Source organism: Grus americana, chromosome 12 (assembly GCF_028858705.1).
Source record: "Grus americana isolate bGruAme1 chromosome 12, bGruAme1.mat, whole genome shotgun sequence".
Lineage (NCBI taxonomy): Eukaryota > Metazoa > Chordata > Aves > Gruiformes > Gruidae > Grus > Grus americana.
The window spans coordinates 6,367,344-6,384,738 of NC_072863.1; the positions used below are offsets into that span (position 1 = coordinate 6,367,344).

A 17,395-nucleotide genomic window follows, 5' to 3' on the forward strand; every position below is an offset into this window, starting at 1 on the left:
ATCTCAGCAAAATTGTACTGTCTCAGGCTCTTAATCAGATAAAAGTGGTTATTCAATAAACTGGCTGCTATCAGATTGCAGCAAATAGCTGTCAAGGAAAGGCCTACAGTATTTCGGCAGAAGTCCATACTCCTGGTGTTCACAGGAACATGGTCATTTGTGCAAAGTGACAGAGCAGGGCAGAGATGTGCTGCCTTTCTGCAGAGTTTCTTCTGTAAAAAGTCAACTTCTTGTTCATGAATATGCAGAGATGCTGTTCCATGGTAAAAAAGAGACGATGTCATCCTGTAAATCACTGTTTAATTATCCATGTAATTAAAAGCATCCATACTGAGCAGTTGAAGAAAAACGCCACATGAGATTTTCTGAAATGCAAGTTAGATTTATAACTGTAGGCTATGTTTTTGATTATGAAAACTTAATTAAATTCACTGATGACATCATATAAATAGATCAAAAGCTCCATAATAAATGAAGTTGTTACATATACAAGGAAATGAGTATGTCATTAGTTTGTTCTGCGGTTTTCTCAGTGTCAAATATTTTATACATGACTGAAAATTTTAACGAAATGGCATATCTCTTAGTCTTTCAAGCTATGTATTTAGTTATTAGTTTGTAAATGTGTAAAATACTGATGACTCAGCAGTGGAACATAAGAATTTAAAATTATTTATCCTGCAGTAGAACTACTGTTTTCCTGTGGAGAAGCTGTAACTCTTAAACAATTTGATAAAGTAATAAAAGAATGTAATTACTACTAATAATTAAACACTGAAAAATTTGTGTGATGCTACATCCTACTAAGTACTTTGCTGTGTTTATTTATGTATTATTATTATCTTTTTTACACATTAACCTCTCTTGGCTGACCACTGCATGCAGATAGTCGGAAGTAAAGTTCCGGTGAGTATGAACATGACAGTTTCGTTTTTCCTTATGAATACACTTCCATTTTTAGAGATTAGGCTGGAATATTCTGGATTTTTTTATCTTGGATTTAAAAGTTCAGTGGGCATAACTGAATCCTTGTTTTATCAAAATACTTATCAATTATCTCAGTCACGTTTATCCTACTAATATAAGATCATTGATTGTACTTTTGAGGGATCTGTTTTTAAGTTTTCAGGAATCTGTTTCTAAATACTTCAGATTCACTGAGAACTCATCTGTTCGTCGTGAGCAACAAATATAATTTAGACCTATCTTGCTTTTAAGTTATTGCCTTCAACAAAAACTTTAAATTTACAGTATTTGCCTTACTTCATTCTGCTGAGATGTGGATTTTTTTTTTTTAATGTTCTAGTTGTTAGCATTCATAGTTTATCATGGAAGTGGCAGCTGCTGGATATCAGTGTGAGAATAGGATTAACATAGAGGATTCAGAAGGTCAATTAATAAGCATAAGATGAGATCACTCACAGCACAACTTTTCTCTTAAGTGCTCTGCTACGTTTTATGTTAAGTCATGGATGAGTTAGTGTTTGGTTAAGGGTTTTTTTTGTTTTTGTTTTTTTTTTTAAAAAAAACAAACCCAACCAAATATTTGGGACTTAATTTGTTGGATGGAATTCAGTAAATTTTCGTTTCCTGGCAAAAGATTTTTTTGGGGGGAATGATTACATATACATTTTAAACGATATCTGAAAGCAAAGCTCTGCTTTTTAATTATGGATGGACTTTATGTTTTTTTTATTGCAGCCAAAACAGGCTTTTCAGGTGCTGCAAGGTTTTCTATGTGGGCGTATTCAGTACTTCCATTTTATAGTAAAAAGAATAAAGAACAACCTATGACTTAAAACTGTCTAATCATTACCTCAGATGTACTTAAATATATAAGGATACAGCGCATAGGAATAAGGAAATTGCCGTTGGCTTTGCTTTATTCAGAGTGATCTTTGAACAGACTTTTCTGTCTGTATTCACCAGTACTTTTTTGTACGCAGTACTGGTTCATATGCTGATTGAGCAAACACAGAAGCACAACGAAGGTATTTAAAAGTATTTGATTTTTTTGGGGAAAATTATTAACTCACCAAATCAGTACATTAAAACCAGTTTCAAATAATTCCTTCTGCCATGTAATATCCTTATGATATGAATTAGCCTGAACAACTGCTTTGTGAAGAGATTATTTTATAAAGGAAACTGATATATACAGAATGGGTAGTGGAGAAACTCTGTAATATCTGTTTTCTTCCCCATGCCTTTTAATTCTGAGTCTGATGGAGAGCAAGAATAGTTATGCATTGAAAGCATGTTTTTGCACAGATAACTTGCAAAATAGTAAAAGAAGAAATGTCCCTCAGAGTACGGCTTCTGCTTATTATTGCTCAAAGAATGCGTGCATCTTGCTGTGCTGCTTCTCAGCATATGTTTTTTTTAGGATTCATCCCTTCAGTGTTGATTGCATCTGCCGACATATGTAGTTATTTTCCTGAAGATTTACAGATTGACTGTGGTTAGGAAGGAGAAGTTTTTGGACTGTTGATGCTAGTACTGTTGGATTGTAGTGACAATTGCAGGGAAGATGTTTGCCTGCTAATAGGGAGTTTAGAGCTTTAACTTAGTTGAGTTTTACTTGGGATTTCAAGCACTGGTGCCCACTTGGCACTTTAGCTGCCTGCAAGGTAACCTTTCCTTGCTTTTATAGGCAATGGTAGTTGCATTGAAATGACAACTGCACTGCTTCTGTTTATCTCTAAGTCATTAATGTAGATGTCTAAAGTAGGATTAGTTTGTTAGTTGTGTTTTGATTGGGTTGAATTAATGTGTTTGGCTAATATCTAGAGAGTGAAGTGGATATGAACTATGTAAACTTCCACTTTCTAGGTCAGGAGCTGATAGAGTGTTTCCTCATAGCTTGAACAAGGATACTGCTTTTCCAGGTGAAATGTGCAACAACGGGAGTATATGTTGTTTAAAAAAAAATTGAAAATGCTTTTATGGCTTTCCTGAAAACAAATAAACCACCCCCACCTCTTCCAAACAACTTGTCTTATTTGACTTTGTTATTATACACTAATAAAAATATTGTGGTTTCTTTGCTTGAGATAGAAACAAGTAACTGGTACCAGCATAATTATTAAAGAAGTGGAAGCAATAACTTATATTTTCCCCCCACCAATGCCTAACTGAAGAGTTTTTGTATACTTGCTATTAATACAATTTTGTTTCTATCTAAAGAGTGATTATGTTTTTTTCTAAATTATGGAACAGGTCTGGTGAATTGAAGTGCCCACCTGTGATATTGTGAGATCTCTATTCAATGTACTGGCTGCCAGCATTCTTACTGAAGTAAACACTGTCTCATTGAAGCAATATACTTGTAACTTCTTCAGCTGAACTTGGCTTCAGCTTAAGACCTAATGAGGTCTGAATTGTCTGGTGCCTCAAAGAGGAGTAATTTATGCAGATTTTTCTGATCTTGTGCTTTACCTATTGCAGCACATCCATTTGGTTCAGGTGTGCTCCACAGTTCTTTACCACCAAGTAGATAGAATATCTGCTTATTCCCCATGGAGGGCAAAATGCTTTTGCTTTCCCATTTTGTTAGATACTGGTTCTCGAGCTTGTTTACAGACTTCTGGCGGCACATCCGGGTAGTGTATAAAGCTGCCCATTTGCGAAGTCCCTTCTAATGTTTACGAAGGCCCTGGGTGAGGAATTTCTTTGTCTAGATCACAACTTTGAAATCACCTGGAGTCAAAGTAGAGTAAGATAAACTGAAATAAAAATACCTAAAATATTTAATTGTTGCCTGGTGTTCTAAATATTAAAGAAAAGTTTGTGTAGAGAGAAAACTATGCTTGTTTATATTTCACTATATCCTGCACTGTAAGGTGTCTGTCCTGTGTCTCTGACGCTGTTGTCCCTTAAACCCTGAAATGTGTCCTACATGCAGATATGAATTGATTAGATTTACTTCCTTAATGGGAAAGCAAGCTAGGTTTTCTTTTATATACTTGTTATTTTTATGAGACTTCTAGGAGTTCCCTTAAGCTTAGTTTTTCACTAAAACTTCATCACTTCTAACTTTATAAGAGAAGAATTTTAAATGTGTGGTCCAGGCTTTTGTTTGAGTTGTCATGAATGAATAATTCTATGCCTTAATTGTAATACTGTGAAGGTGACTGGTCATAAAGTAATTTCTAAGATTTTTGATCTTATGCATTGATTTAATCTCTGAAAGTTCTGGCGTGGGACCTAATGCTCCAAGTTGCTTTGTACTTTGCATTTGCCTTCATCTTTATTGGATGCTCTACATCTTTATTGGATGCTCTCATGTAGAGCGTAACTTCCACTGAGACTTTGTACTTCAAAGTAAATGAGAAGTGTATATATTACAGTCTGATCCATGTAAAGGCATGGCATTACTTAAACATAGTATTCGAATCAAACCGTCTTTGAACAGGAAAATAGAAGAAATAGCATCTGGTTGTAGCACTCCAGTTAGCATGGCTAGAGGTTAGAGACTGAAAAGTTGATTGCAGCAAATAACAGAAAGTAATCCTGCTAAGGTGAGAATTCTGGTGAACTGGAGTATTTGGGTGAAAGAGTTTGAAAATGGATTTTTATGAGCCACTTTTATCATCTGTTTTGAAGAGGAGGAGAAAAAAGGACGAAGAGATGGTTCCTCATTGCTATGCAGTTAAAGGTGCTTAGTCATACAATGGAGAAGTATGCCTGTCCTGTAAGGCACACAGGGAGGTTTAGGCGATCATGCTGCCAATTTCTCTAACCTTTAACCTATTTTAACTGTTTTTGAGGGACTCATAGGTCTTCTGAAAACAAGGGGCTGGACAGAGTAGAGGGGCCTCACTAATGTCCTTGATGCATAGAAAGAGGAGGCAGCAGGAGCACCCCTGGGTTTAAGTATGGAAGAAAATGTAGCCAAGACCTGAAATGCCTCATCTGAATAGGTATCTCCTTTGGAGCTTGCAGCAGACTACAGTGGAAGGGCTAACCCCAGGAAAGAATCTTTTTGGAAAAACAAATACATCTTGCATTCTAGTTTGATTTTAAGGGTCTAGCTTAACATGTAATGGCATTTGATTGAGATTTCCATTATCTCATCTCTTCATAGATTTTGTGGCTTACAACAGTGCTTCTGTTTTCTTCTTTTAGGGTTTTGGGAATGACTGTTGTCTGAAATGACAAAAACTGTAGCCAGTATTGTGTAGGTGGTGCACATTAGTTACATATATAATCTCTTTTGGTTTCCATTCAATGCAATGAATGGCATAAAACTGTTCCTGTTTTCTAGTTCTTTACCTTATGGTCTTTGAGTGATGACTTTTCTGTACTATTATGATTTTTTAATATGTAGTTCTAACATACTTTTCTGATTTAAAGTCAGTTCCTACTCTTATAAAGATAACTTTCATCCATTTATTTCTTTTTATTTCTTTTTCCTTCAGCAGAAGAGCATCTCTTTGTTTAGGAGGTTGGTAGTGACAGATTGTAGTTCCTTTATATCCTGTTTACTCATCTTTAGGTCTGTCTTGATCTTTCAACGTGTAACTTGCATGCGTTGTCCAGCTAAAGGTACTATGCGTGTCAGTAAGAAACATCTTCAAAGCTGATGTAGTCCAGAGGACACTGTTGTCTTAATGGATTCGCTATCTGTGTCAGATTTTTGTTTTGTTGAAGGTAGGACAAACAATCTGAAAATACATTGTGAACATTTACATAGTTCTGTTATATGAATTAATACTGCAATGTATGTAGGTCAAAATCATTAACTTAAATGTAGACAAGTCATTTTGTCATCAGCCATACTTAGTGCCATTTTTTGGAAAATGAATGGTAAGAATTTGAATAGAGCAAACCAGAAACTTCATAAGAAGTGTAACTTTTTGAAAGAGAGACAATTAGAAGATTACAGTAGTCAGAAGTTCCTGATACAGTTAAAACCAAATACATATAAATCCTATTCTAGGTCAGGCACTTTTCATATTGCCTTTATACCCATGACACATCTTTATCAGGTTCTCTTCAATAGACCACTTAGAGCTCAGATGGTTTAGGAACTGCATACTAACCATAACCACTCTTCTGAGGTAAGTCTACTTTTCTGCAACTTGTCAGAGCTGTACAAAAGTTTAGTTGCACCCTTTGGTAAAATGTTTTTGATGTTGTTTGTGGTTTTGAATACTTCAGCTCTAAAAACTGATTATCAGGTATTTTAATACTGAAATACCTTGTAGGTGGTTATTCTTCTGTAACGACGCTTAAGTAGGGAGATGAGCTCTTTGTCCAATCTTCCATGTGATTCTTTTGTAGCAAACAAGATCCTCTAGCGATCTCTAGTAGTAGTGGCCAAACATGTAATTATGGTACAGCAAGAAATCATTGAGTTACACATTGCATGATTTTAAAAGCAGTGATTTAAGAGTTGGTGGATACTAGCTCCTTTTCAAAGTCCTTTTCAGTGGCTTATCTTCTTCCTTTCTTTTGTAGAAGAGAGAATTAATTTGAGAGTCAGGATATGTCCATAGCGATAATGCACAGCTCGTTTAAAAAAGAAGAGAGGTACAGTGAGAATGATCAGACAAGCTTAATAACAAGTATGGGGCTTTTTATGTCTCTCCGTTTATGGTTGTTTCTATTACAGTGTTGGGAAGTAGATGTTAAATGAGAGTGTGTAGCAGTTAATTCCATCATTCAGTCATATTAACATGTTTAAATTTTTGTATCCAAGATGTAGTACGTGCACTTAAAGAAGTGAAGAAGATTACAGAAAAATATTTACCTGTGTGATGCAAAACCTAAACTATTAAAGCACTTAAGACAAATCAAAGTCAAGTCAGATGTCTTTAATAGTTGTACAGGGAAAATGGTGATTTTTAAAATTCACGCAGAAATATTGGCCTTACATGTTATCATCTAAACACTACTATGATCAATATAACATTAAGCAACATTCTGTCTTGTGTGATAGGGTGGACTGAAAAACAGCAAGCATGAATGTACTCTGTCCTCGCAAGAATATATTCATGAATTGCGATCTGGAATTTCAGATGAAAAGCTTCTTAATTGTCTAGAGTCTTTGAGAGTGTCTCTAACTAGCAATCCAGTCAGGTAAGTAATAATTTCTGCTGTAGTTTTCATCATGCTGTTTTTGCTTAGCAATAAAGAATTGTGGGGTTTTTTTTGAAACCACAGTAATTATGCTAACACTTGTTGGCACAGGAATGTAGTTCTCAGCACACTGAAAAAAGTGAAATGTTTGCAACTGTCTGCAATATTTTCTCACATTTCACAATGGTTCTCAGGAACTTGTAGTTGTTGGAACTAAGCGTTTATCTTAATGGTTGATCAGGTCTTCCTGGGAAGTGACACTTAAAGCAGTGTCTGTGAAGAGATGTACAAGCAGTATTGGAGACATAACTTTGCAAGTTTTAAATTTGATTAAGAAATAATTAAAAGCGTCTTTTTTTTCCTTTTCCAGCTGGGTTAACAATTTTGGACATGAAGGTCTTGGAGTTATGTTGGATGTATTGGAAAAGCTTCTGGACAAGAAACAGTAAGGACTTAGATCTTTGGAAGGGAGGGGTGGGGATTTTGTGAAGATTTTTTGTACTTATATTGTTTTCCTCCTCCTTTTCAAGGCAAGAAAGTATTGATAAGAAGAATCAACATAAACTTATCCAGTGCCTCAAAGCATTTATGAACAATAAAGTAAGAAATATTTTAAATTCAGATACTTCTAGCATGATTGTTTTTTGTTGACTCCAAGATCTATGAAGTGTGTTGGATCTCAGAAAAGGAAGGAAAGGTTGTATATCCAGTGTCAGCTGACTATTTGGAAATGTAGGTTGTAAACTTAGTGTAAATTTTTGAGTGCCTTGTTCATAAACCTTCTGAATGTGCGTTTTGTCTTAGTTTTGTTAAATATTATTGATTTTTTTGGAAGTAAAATATTTGGATGGTATTTGAATTTAAGATAAGTGAATTAGGAAATTAATTATGAAATTGAAAGGAAAGTATTTCTTTCTAAATTCTGATTTCAATTCATGATTGGTTTTGTTAATATAATGTACTTTTCGCCTGACTTTAAATTGAGTATGATTTAATATCTTTTTAGCTACAGTTTTTAAGTTGGTAGGTAGTGTGTAAAGGATATAACTTCAACTAGACCAAAGTTTTATCTAACTTGTTTCAAACATGGGTTACTCATGTTCAGAAAGTGTGAGTACTGCTTCTAGAAATTGAAGTTAAACTTGTAATTTTGCTTTATTCATAGCAAAATCTAAAGTGTTGTTGTGATTCCCCCCCTAACCCATAACAAATATAACTATGCATTAAAGATACTTTTAACTATTGTTACTCAGTTTAGTAAAATCTCACAGCATAGCCTGTCTTATGAAGTGGAAAATTAAGCTTAAGTGGTCACATGCTTCCCCCCACTATTCCTACACTTACACTGTAACTTCAAACAATTAGATAGCAGGTTTATCCTGTAGTTAATGAAAAAGAAAAATAATGCTACTTTTAAATAAATGCAATGTGTAAGGTTTTTTTTTAATTTAGCTGTACAGAAAGTGAAATAGAATATACAATAAATAAGACAGTTGTTTGAAAAAAGAATTTCAAACTCTATAGGTCATTGTGTGGAAAATATTATTTTGACTTGCCAGGAGCTCTTACAGTTACAGGGAGAGGGGAAAAGAAGTGAATTTTTCATACTATTGAGGTGTTTCAGATATAGATAGAAAATAGAAACTGTTTTGTCTCTTGTTGGATACCTGATTTTACAAGACACGGTATCTTCCTTGGGAGCTGACTCTCTTTGCAGAAAGCCTCAAATGTAAGATCAGGAAGACTGAATTGTGTCCCCAAGCAGTAATAGTCCAAGGCTGTAGTAGAGTGTTGCCAAACTTCATGTGGGGGGGAGTGGATGTGAGGATTCCTAAGGATCTGAAGCCCAATGATGATGAGTATTCGAGGCAATGACAGTCTTTTTACTGTAAGCTTTTTGTTTCTTGAAGTATGGATTGCAAAGGATTCTAGGAGATGAAAGAAGTCTCTTGCTGTTATCAAGAGCAATTGATCCAAAGCAACCACATATGATGACTGAAACAGTGAAAATACTTTCTGCTCTCTGTATTGTTGGAGAGGACAATATGTAAGTAAGATATTGAAACAATTATTTTTTTTTTTTAATGCTCATGAGTTATCAGTTTGGAAACAGGTGAGAACTTGTCAGTGAAACAAATGTAGGCTGTTAAGTCTTTACTTTCTTAATGTAGTTTAAATGAAGAGACTTTTACCTGTTCTGATGCATTAATCCAATATTAAATCGGACAAAAGCCAAATGACCAGAGATCTACAAACTGTGGCTGAAGTGGAAGGTCTGAAAGGATTATGATTCTTCACTGTAGAGAAGAGAGGACTTAATGAGCCATAACTGTTCATAAATGGCTGCTGAAAAAAAAAATATATAAGTTATTTCATATATCCCTGATGAGTATGATCAGGAATTGTGAACGTTTAATTCTGACAAGGAAAGCTGTTAGATTTAAAGACAATGTAGAACAATGTGTGTTAGCATGAGGCACTACTGAGCCTATCATAGAGGGGAGGATTGAGATTGGGACATATCCCATGAGGATGGGAGATGAATTTATTATATTTGAAAATTACTGATTTGACAGTACATGTTAAAATGTTTCATTAGTTTAGAATCTAATATTAATAATATAGAAATAAGCATATTTATGGATTTCATTAAAATATCACCTCTACCTAAACAAAGCAGATTTGAAAAGGGCAAAAAGTTTATATTTATAGCTGAAGTTTGGAATAGTTCAAGTTATGGAAGTATGTAGCACATATCCATGAGCTTTTTAAAACAAAGATAATGAGTTGTCATAAGTTTGCTTTGAATTATTGACTGTCTTAGTTTACTGAAGGTTAAAAATGGCAAACTCTGTCTTGTATGCAATAAATAAAAACATTTTGATTTCTGAAAAGACAATTTATTAGAATTCCCAGATGTCAAACAGGTCAGCTAAGTACCTTGTGTACTGTCTTGCAAAGGTGATAATTTTTTTTTTCTTCCTTGGTTGTTTCTTAGCTGAATGTCACAATAATTTAGAGATTTATTCACCTTTTTTAATTCAACATTAATCTTGTAGATCTTCTAACACCTGTTTCTTGGTTTGTTTTCAGCTTTATAAAGATAAGTGTAAATAAATGCATTCGGATTCTCTGTCAGTGCACTAAAGTCTTGAGTTGTGTAAATAGTGGGCTGAGTATCTTTAAAGTGAGCACGTTGACTGTAGTATGCTTTTTGACAGTTTATCTTTCTCTTAGTCTGGACAGGCTTTTAGGTGCTATAACAACTGCTGCTGAAAGGCACAACATAGAACGTTTTTCTCAGATTGTTGAAGGATTGGAAAACCATGAATTCTTACAACTGCAGGTGGGTTTACTTTTTTTATATGCTTACTAAAACCTCAGAAATAATATAAAATACTTGAAGACTGTGTATTATTTTATGATCTTTAAATTATTTACCAGCAAAGTCTTTTAGTGCTATTACTTCAGTGTTCAATAAAAGAGGAAAATTAAATAGAAATGGCCTGCTGATACTAGAGTTTCTAATTTTTAATGGTGTGAAACCAAGAAACTCACTTCCTTGTCCCAAAAATAGGATTAAAAAGTCTTGACCTAATAAAAATAAAGTAGTGATATTCTTTTTCTTGGATGCCTGATGTAATGCTCAGGTAATAAGTCCGTGAAAGCATTTTATTATCTTTGTCACTGCTTTATCTTCTGGACTGGTTTAGTGGACCCATAAAGATCCAGCTCTCAGTCTGTCCTCTGAAATGTTTTAGTTATTGTTACTGGAGCCCTGAGGAAGTTGGAGTTTAAGAAGCTGGAGGCATTGCTCCCCGTATCTCTTTTGGGTTTAGGGAGAAGGAGGAAAAAGTACTCCTAAGTTGCATTGCTAGTTTAAACACCCCCCCAACTCCCCCACACTCCTCCCTGTCATGCCCCATTCAGAGTAAACAAAACCTCCTGTACTTATGGCTTTTCCATCGAAGTAATGTATTTGTAAAAAGACAAAACAAGTTCATGTTGTGCTCTTGATGTGAGTATTTGAGTTTAATTTAGAACCACAACTGTAAGGTCTTAACTGAGCACACACTTCAAGTATCTTACTGTTTGAAGTACCTGTGGCAGGAATACATTTGCCGTACTGTTCACCTTTTTGTAATATTATTGAATGAAAAAAATAGATAAGCATAGATCCTTTTGAAATAGTTAAGTATTTTGAAGGTTTTTTGTACTGAAATTTTCTAGGAACTGCAGTCAAAAGTTTTATTTGGCTATGAAGATTTTTGGTAACTTTCAATCTTTCTCCCTGGTAATGACACCTTAATGCAAATCGTAGCCCCTCTCTGGTCAATTGAATGGTTGACCTTTTTCTGAAAAATTAATGACACAATGACCAAGTGACTGAGTATCCAACTAAAGGATGATTTTGACTTATTTCCGTTTCATAATACAGTATTTATACAAATTTTGTATTGCTAAGGTGCCATGGCTGAAAGATATGGGAAAGTAGAATTCAGGCAGGGCAGGTATACATGCATGGAAAGTATACCTTTTCCTGTTTTTAGATCACATGTGTCAGCTAGTTGTCTTAATGCTATGTTTACCATCAGTTCTTGTTTCAGAGCTGATGAGTTAATGATGTTCAATAAGTTTCTGTAAATGACATTCTAATCTTAATAATGCTATCACAAAAGAATTCATTTTGAAGTTGTCTCCTACTTTATGACCTTGTTGATTTAAAACAAACAAAACCAACCACACAACATTCTGCATCCCCCATCTTCCCCCCACCCCCGCCCTGGCCCAAACCTCACTTTTACATGAGTAAAGATACAATTGCAAGACTCATTAACTTGTTTCTGACAAAATTGTTCTTTACTTGTATTAGCACAAGCCATTAAGCCAGAGTCTCTTCAGGCAAAAGCAATCATAGCAGATGGTACCTCTTCTCTCTATTAATTTCAGATTGGACATGTACTTTGGCTTGTTAAGTCATGTCATAGTAGTAAAATAACAAGAATCATTCAGGCGAGCATGATGACACTACATTATCTGAAGATGCAGCTATATAAAGGAAGTGCCTTTGAAAGAGTGTTTTAATAGAAATTTAAGGCTCCATGAGGTGTTCCATTAAAACTAAATAGTGAATGTGATTAAAACAGGAAGGGTGCTTTTATCTGACTTTTTTTTCTCTGCAGCTATTGATTTTTTTTTTCCTTACTCTAATGCTACTTCTCTTTGCAGTTAACATCTTTTACCAAACTTGGTATTTCCCTGGAGTCCCATTTTAGTCTTTTAACGTGGATCAGCACTTTTGGCATTACGCTGTTGTCTACCTGTTTTAAAGTAAATCAATTAAAGTGCACAGCTGTTCAATTAAAGCATTAGCCAGTATCCTGAGACTTCAGGCATTTTTCAAAAGTGCCATGCAGAACTTGAAAAGACACCTGGTGATATGCAATATTTTGTATCTGGGTGTTTTTGAGGTGGTTTTGTTGTGTGGTTTGTTTTTGTGGTGTTTTATTTTATTTTTTGATTATTGGAAAACCAGGTTGTTTTCAAATTGGCGAATACTGAGGAGAAAGAGACAGAGTTGCAGTGTGGAACTGTAGTGTGGGAATAACTTTCTGAAATACAGTACGATCCTTTATGTGATAGAATTTTGACATAGCAGAGGCACTCACAATATGAAAACAGTATTCGATGTTGCTTAAATTAACCAAAGTTGTATTGCATGTGTAACACATAATAAATAATATCCATCTCTTGACATGTGGTTTTATTATTAAACTGAGATAGTAAAAGACAATATTTTCATTCTATACATACTAAAAGTTTTTGCCTGTATTTCTGATAACAGGTAGCATGTATGCAGCTCATCAATGCCCTTGTTACATCTCCAGACGAACTTGATTTCAGGATACACTTGAGAAATGAGTTTTTGCGTTGTGGCATGAAGAAAATATTGCCTGTAAGTCATTTGTTTATAGGAATTGATCACAGTCAATTGTTGAAGATAACAAAATTGTTTTAAAGAGAGAAGCAGAAGTGAAATATTGAGGGTGGGGAAGGTCAGATCTGGAAAAGACTATCAATCCGAATCAGCTTTCATTCTGCATAGTTGCAAGTTTAGGCTCTCATTAGCTATGTAAACTAGAATGGTAGTTGAAACAAGACAATATATTAGAAATTAAATTAGAGTAGTCAAATTTAGCATGATGAGCTCAAAGCACATGCAGTGAACGTGTGTCTGGCTGTGGAACCAATCTTGGATTAACTTTCTTTGTATATGCTGTTCCTGTTGTTTTCTGTGAAATCTGTTTTTCTTTAATCTGCCTTCTGAAAATGCATTTGGGCTTTTTAAGGAAAATCAAATCTACTCCTGCATTCTCTTTGAGACTGCATGTCTTCATGCAGCTGCAGAGAAGTATGCCTTTATGGGTAGTTGTGTATGAGTATTTGGGACTTAAGGGTAGGTTGGTAGCTCTTAACCAAGAAACAATTCTGGTGCTTACATCAAGAGTATGTATAATTAAGCTACCGAGCACTTTCTCACAAAAGATGAGAGGAATTGAAGAGTACCTGCTTATATTTGTCTGAAACAGAATTTATACTGCTCTAACTCTTAAGATACAAAATTATTGAATCATCAACATTTGTCAGGAATAAAAACCTTCAGGTTTTTAGCGCATTCAACTTTGAAGCTGTTACGGATATGTGTATGTTAATTTTTGTAATTAATGTGATCTGCTGTCTTTATTTGCTGTAGAATATCTGAAAGCCTGAGGAACTCTTAGGCTTTTTTAATCCACTGAAAGTTAGTTTATACAATTAATAAATGTTTGAAACCTTTAAGAATTGAGAGTGGGTTAGATGGCAAATAAACTGAATTTTAATACATCATGATAGAAAGCTTTGTAGAGTGTACTGACATCCAGATACGAGTTTGAAAGCAATTCATATTTAGGGATAGCAATCTTTTCTAAAAACGTTGAACAGCTATTGTGTTGAAATTCTGTCTCTAGTAAGGTTAATGAATTATTTCATTTAAGCTGTAATATCGACTAATAGTCAAGATCATCTTGCTGTTTGTTTATTTGTAAGGTGTTAATTATAGCATACACATCGAACTCAAATCAATAATTCTTCAGGGAATGAATGTCCAAGGCAGAGGGGTGTGGTGGTTGTTTTTTTTGTTGTTGTTTGGGTTTTTTGGTTGTCCGTGTCCGTCCCCCCCGTCCCCCCTCCTCAATTAGGAAGCAACTTTCTGAACGATAAAGCATTTTAAGAAAACTTCATGCCCATATCTATGCTTAGGGGTAAAATTTTCAAGAAATTTTAAAGTGAGGGTTTCTTGAACAAAAAACAATCCAGAGGAGGATCCATATTTCTCTCTTAATCTGTCCAGATTCATAGTAGCCTTCTCTGGTTTTCAAACACTAGAATTGGTATGAATTTCTACTTTTCTAGGGAACGTTTGTGATTGCTATTCAGTTTGTGCACATCCAGTTATGAGAATTCCAGGCCAATTTTCATTTAAAGCATGGAGTGCATTCACACTAATGGCTTTTGAACTAGTTTCCTTTTTTGTGATTTGCCTAGTGGGAACCTAAACTTGGTTCTTAAGTGTATTAGAGAAATTACTTGTATTTTTTTAAAAGAAAAACAAATTTTTCCCTGCTCCAAGTACTAATTTTTGTTTTGGTTATTTGCTTCTCTTGTAAGTATTTCTCAGTGTACTCTGGATGTTTTTATGCTATGACCTAGATTAACTTAACCGAAGTTGTAAGTGTATCTTTACACTTCTTTAGGCTTCTTAAATTCACTTTCATTAATGTTTTGAAATATTCTTATGCTATTTTTTTTGAAGAAACTCAGACATTAACAAGTATAAACTGCAGACTATGTCCCATTAAGAGAACTCACCTCAATTAGAAGGCTTCATGTTTGTTCTGCAGCCCATACCTGCTGTATTGGCTTATATTTTGCCTTAATTTTTCTCAGCTGGGCAATTATAATAAAAAGCCCCAGACACTGAGTTACAGCTTACTCTTGTTCCAAAGGTTAATTTCTTATATTTTGTCATGATATAATCTTTGAAGGGGAGCAATTCATGCTTTAAAAAAGGGAAAATTAAGATATACTATGCCTTGAAAAATAGGGCCTGAAAGATAAGGACAATGAAGAGCTTGATATTCAGCTGAAAGTGTTTGATGAGAACAAAGAAGAAGACTTAATTGAACTGTCACATCGTCTCAATGATATCAGAGCTGAAATGGAATATCCTTTGTAGAAATGGTGTTATAACTTGTTGCATCATTTAATAACTTTATGAAACGTAAGTTAGAATGCTCTACGTGCAATTTGTTTGTCATAGTTGTGTATCTTACCAGGGACTTTCTCAAGCACATTTATTTCCCCTTTTTTGGTAAAGACTTATTTGGAAAATTAGTACTTAAATTTGCATGTCAAATGTAAGTCATTGGGAACTGAATTAATTTTTCATAAACAACACTTACTAAGCTGAATTCTTGCTTGCAGTACATGAAGATATAAAATTACACCCATGGAGGATTACAAGTTTGAAGAAAAATGAGTTTTGATAACTAAGTTGGAACAAAATTTCTAGTCTGTTCTGAAGCACTTAAGATGCATTCCTTCTTTAGTTGTGAAGAAGCGGGAACTTTAAAGTTACCTAAGTTCAGAATGGTTGCTTTCAGTTTTTGAGAGAGTAGTAGCTGGTACTTAAGAAGCAGAAGAAGGTAGATGCAATCAATGAGAGGAATATAAAATCACTAATGTTGTTGCATTACAGAGCAGGTTGTTACAGGTAACTTTTCTTCTTTAATTAAAGTGTTTGAATAGTGTGTATTTGCCAATAGCCTGTCTCACTTGAGAATGAAAATGAAAGCTTTGTGTGAAATTTACAGGTTTCTGTGATAGGTAGTATGATTTTCCTGAGTAGTAATGAAACAAGTCTTAATTGTTGAACAGGGACAGAGTTTTTGTGGATAGTCCTAGTGGAAAAAGGATATTTACTAATAACGATAGTAGTTCAGTGTGTTGAAATGTTTTATGTGAACAATATAAACAATGTCGAGGGACCTAGGTTTGGAGTGGGTGGGTGTTCTGTGGTGTAGTGCGTTTTTTGTGGGTTTTTTTGTCTTTTTTGTTTGGGGTTTTTTTTAAAATTTTTTGGTTTTAAGTCCTTGTGTTTCCTTAACAATGTTTGTACTGATGTGAATGAAGTATTTCATCTGCTGAATAATATGTTGAAAGATACTTCTTCTGAAAATTACTTCTTGTCAATTCTCCAACACTTACTTCTCATCAGGAGTGATTACTATATCCGGTAAGTGTCAACTGTCTAGCTTGATTTTGGGAGGGAGTGGAGGGAAGAATAGAAATCCTGGTAAACAGAGTAGCTCATAATCATGCACGGATAGTTGCTCTGTAACTGATGCGGTGTTTGTCTTTCTGCTCACTGTTAATATTGAAAAGATCTTGTTTACATATAATAATGCTTATTTCAAAGACTTGAACCTTGTTCTAACACCCTCATCCCGAAATCTCTTAACTTGTTGAACCCTTTTTCCTTTAGTCAAGTTTGATAGCTTCATGACATCAAAGAACTTGCAAGTTAGTTGATAATAATAATTGAAACTACTTCCACAGTGCCTTATATCTTGTCCTTTCAATGTAAGCTTCTCTCATGTGCACCTCAGAGTGTCCTAGCAGTGTCAAAATACCAATACAAAATCTTGTTTTAAGAAGTAATTTATTTTTTTTTTTGCTGTAAAGGGATGATAAAAACAATTGATATGCAAGATGATAAAACCAAGAAGTAAAATATAACCTGAGAAATCTTCAATTTTTTTTAAATTTGAAAGTTTGGAATATCATCAGTTTAGATTTGAGAGTTTCCTACTTTGAGAGCTCAGTGGTATGTGAAATTGAGATGTACTACCTTGCACTGGTAAGAACTAATAATTTTGAGCACAGAATCCTCTCATCTTAGAGGTTTCTGATGTTGTGTAGAGATGTATATCAAGCAAATAAGTTAATTATTAACTCATTTTCTAAGTAATTGAATGTTGGTACTGTTGCCAGTGATGGGATTCACTGTGTTGAGAATGTGCTAAATAATTCTTGCAACATATATTGAAAACACTAAAGATGTTGTTAATTTTATTGATTATTGTCTGGCAAATGATAAATAAGAAGTGCACAATATTTTGTGGAGTCCTGAACTTCAGATATCCTTCTGAGAAACTGACAGTGGTGCTTCATTAGCCAGAGTACAAATAAGACTTTTAAGTTGATACTT

At 34.5% G+C, this 17,395-nt stretch overlaps 1 protein-coding gene across 7 annotated transcripts in view; it reads left to right on the forward strand.

The window, feature by feature from the left end:
* Positions 1-17,395, forward strand: part of DIAPH2 (diaphanous related formin 2) — a 247,545-nt gene that overhangs the window by 28,720 nt on the left and 201,430 nt on the right. For 5 of the 7 annotated variants that reach the window (XM_054839023.1, XM_054839028.1, XM_054839029.1 and 2 more), the window contains 9 exons: positions 886-906; positions 6,944-7,083; positions 7,454-7,528; positions 7,614-7,683; positions 8,994-9,130; positions 10,321-10,429; positions 12,929-13,039; positions 15,230-15,348; positions 16,304-16,420. In XM_054839023.1, the coding sequence (XP_054694998.1) occupies positions 886-906; positions 6,944-7,083; positions 7,454-7,528; positions 7,614-7,683; positions 8,994-9,130; positions 10,321-10,429; positions 12,929-13,039; positions 15,230-15,348; positions 16,304-16,420 (899 nt within the window). The remainder of the gene's footprint in view (positions 1-885; positions 907-6,943; positions 7,084-7,453; positions 7,529-7,613; positions 7,684-8,993; positions 9,131-10,320; positions 10,430-12,928; positions 13,040-15,229; positions 15,349-16,303; positions 16,421-17,395) is intronic. The other 2 variants (XM_054839024.1, XM_054839026.1) reach the window with 1 other exon arrangement.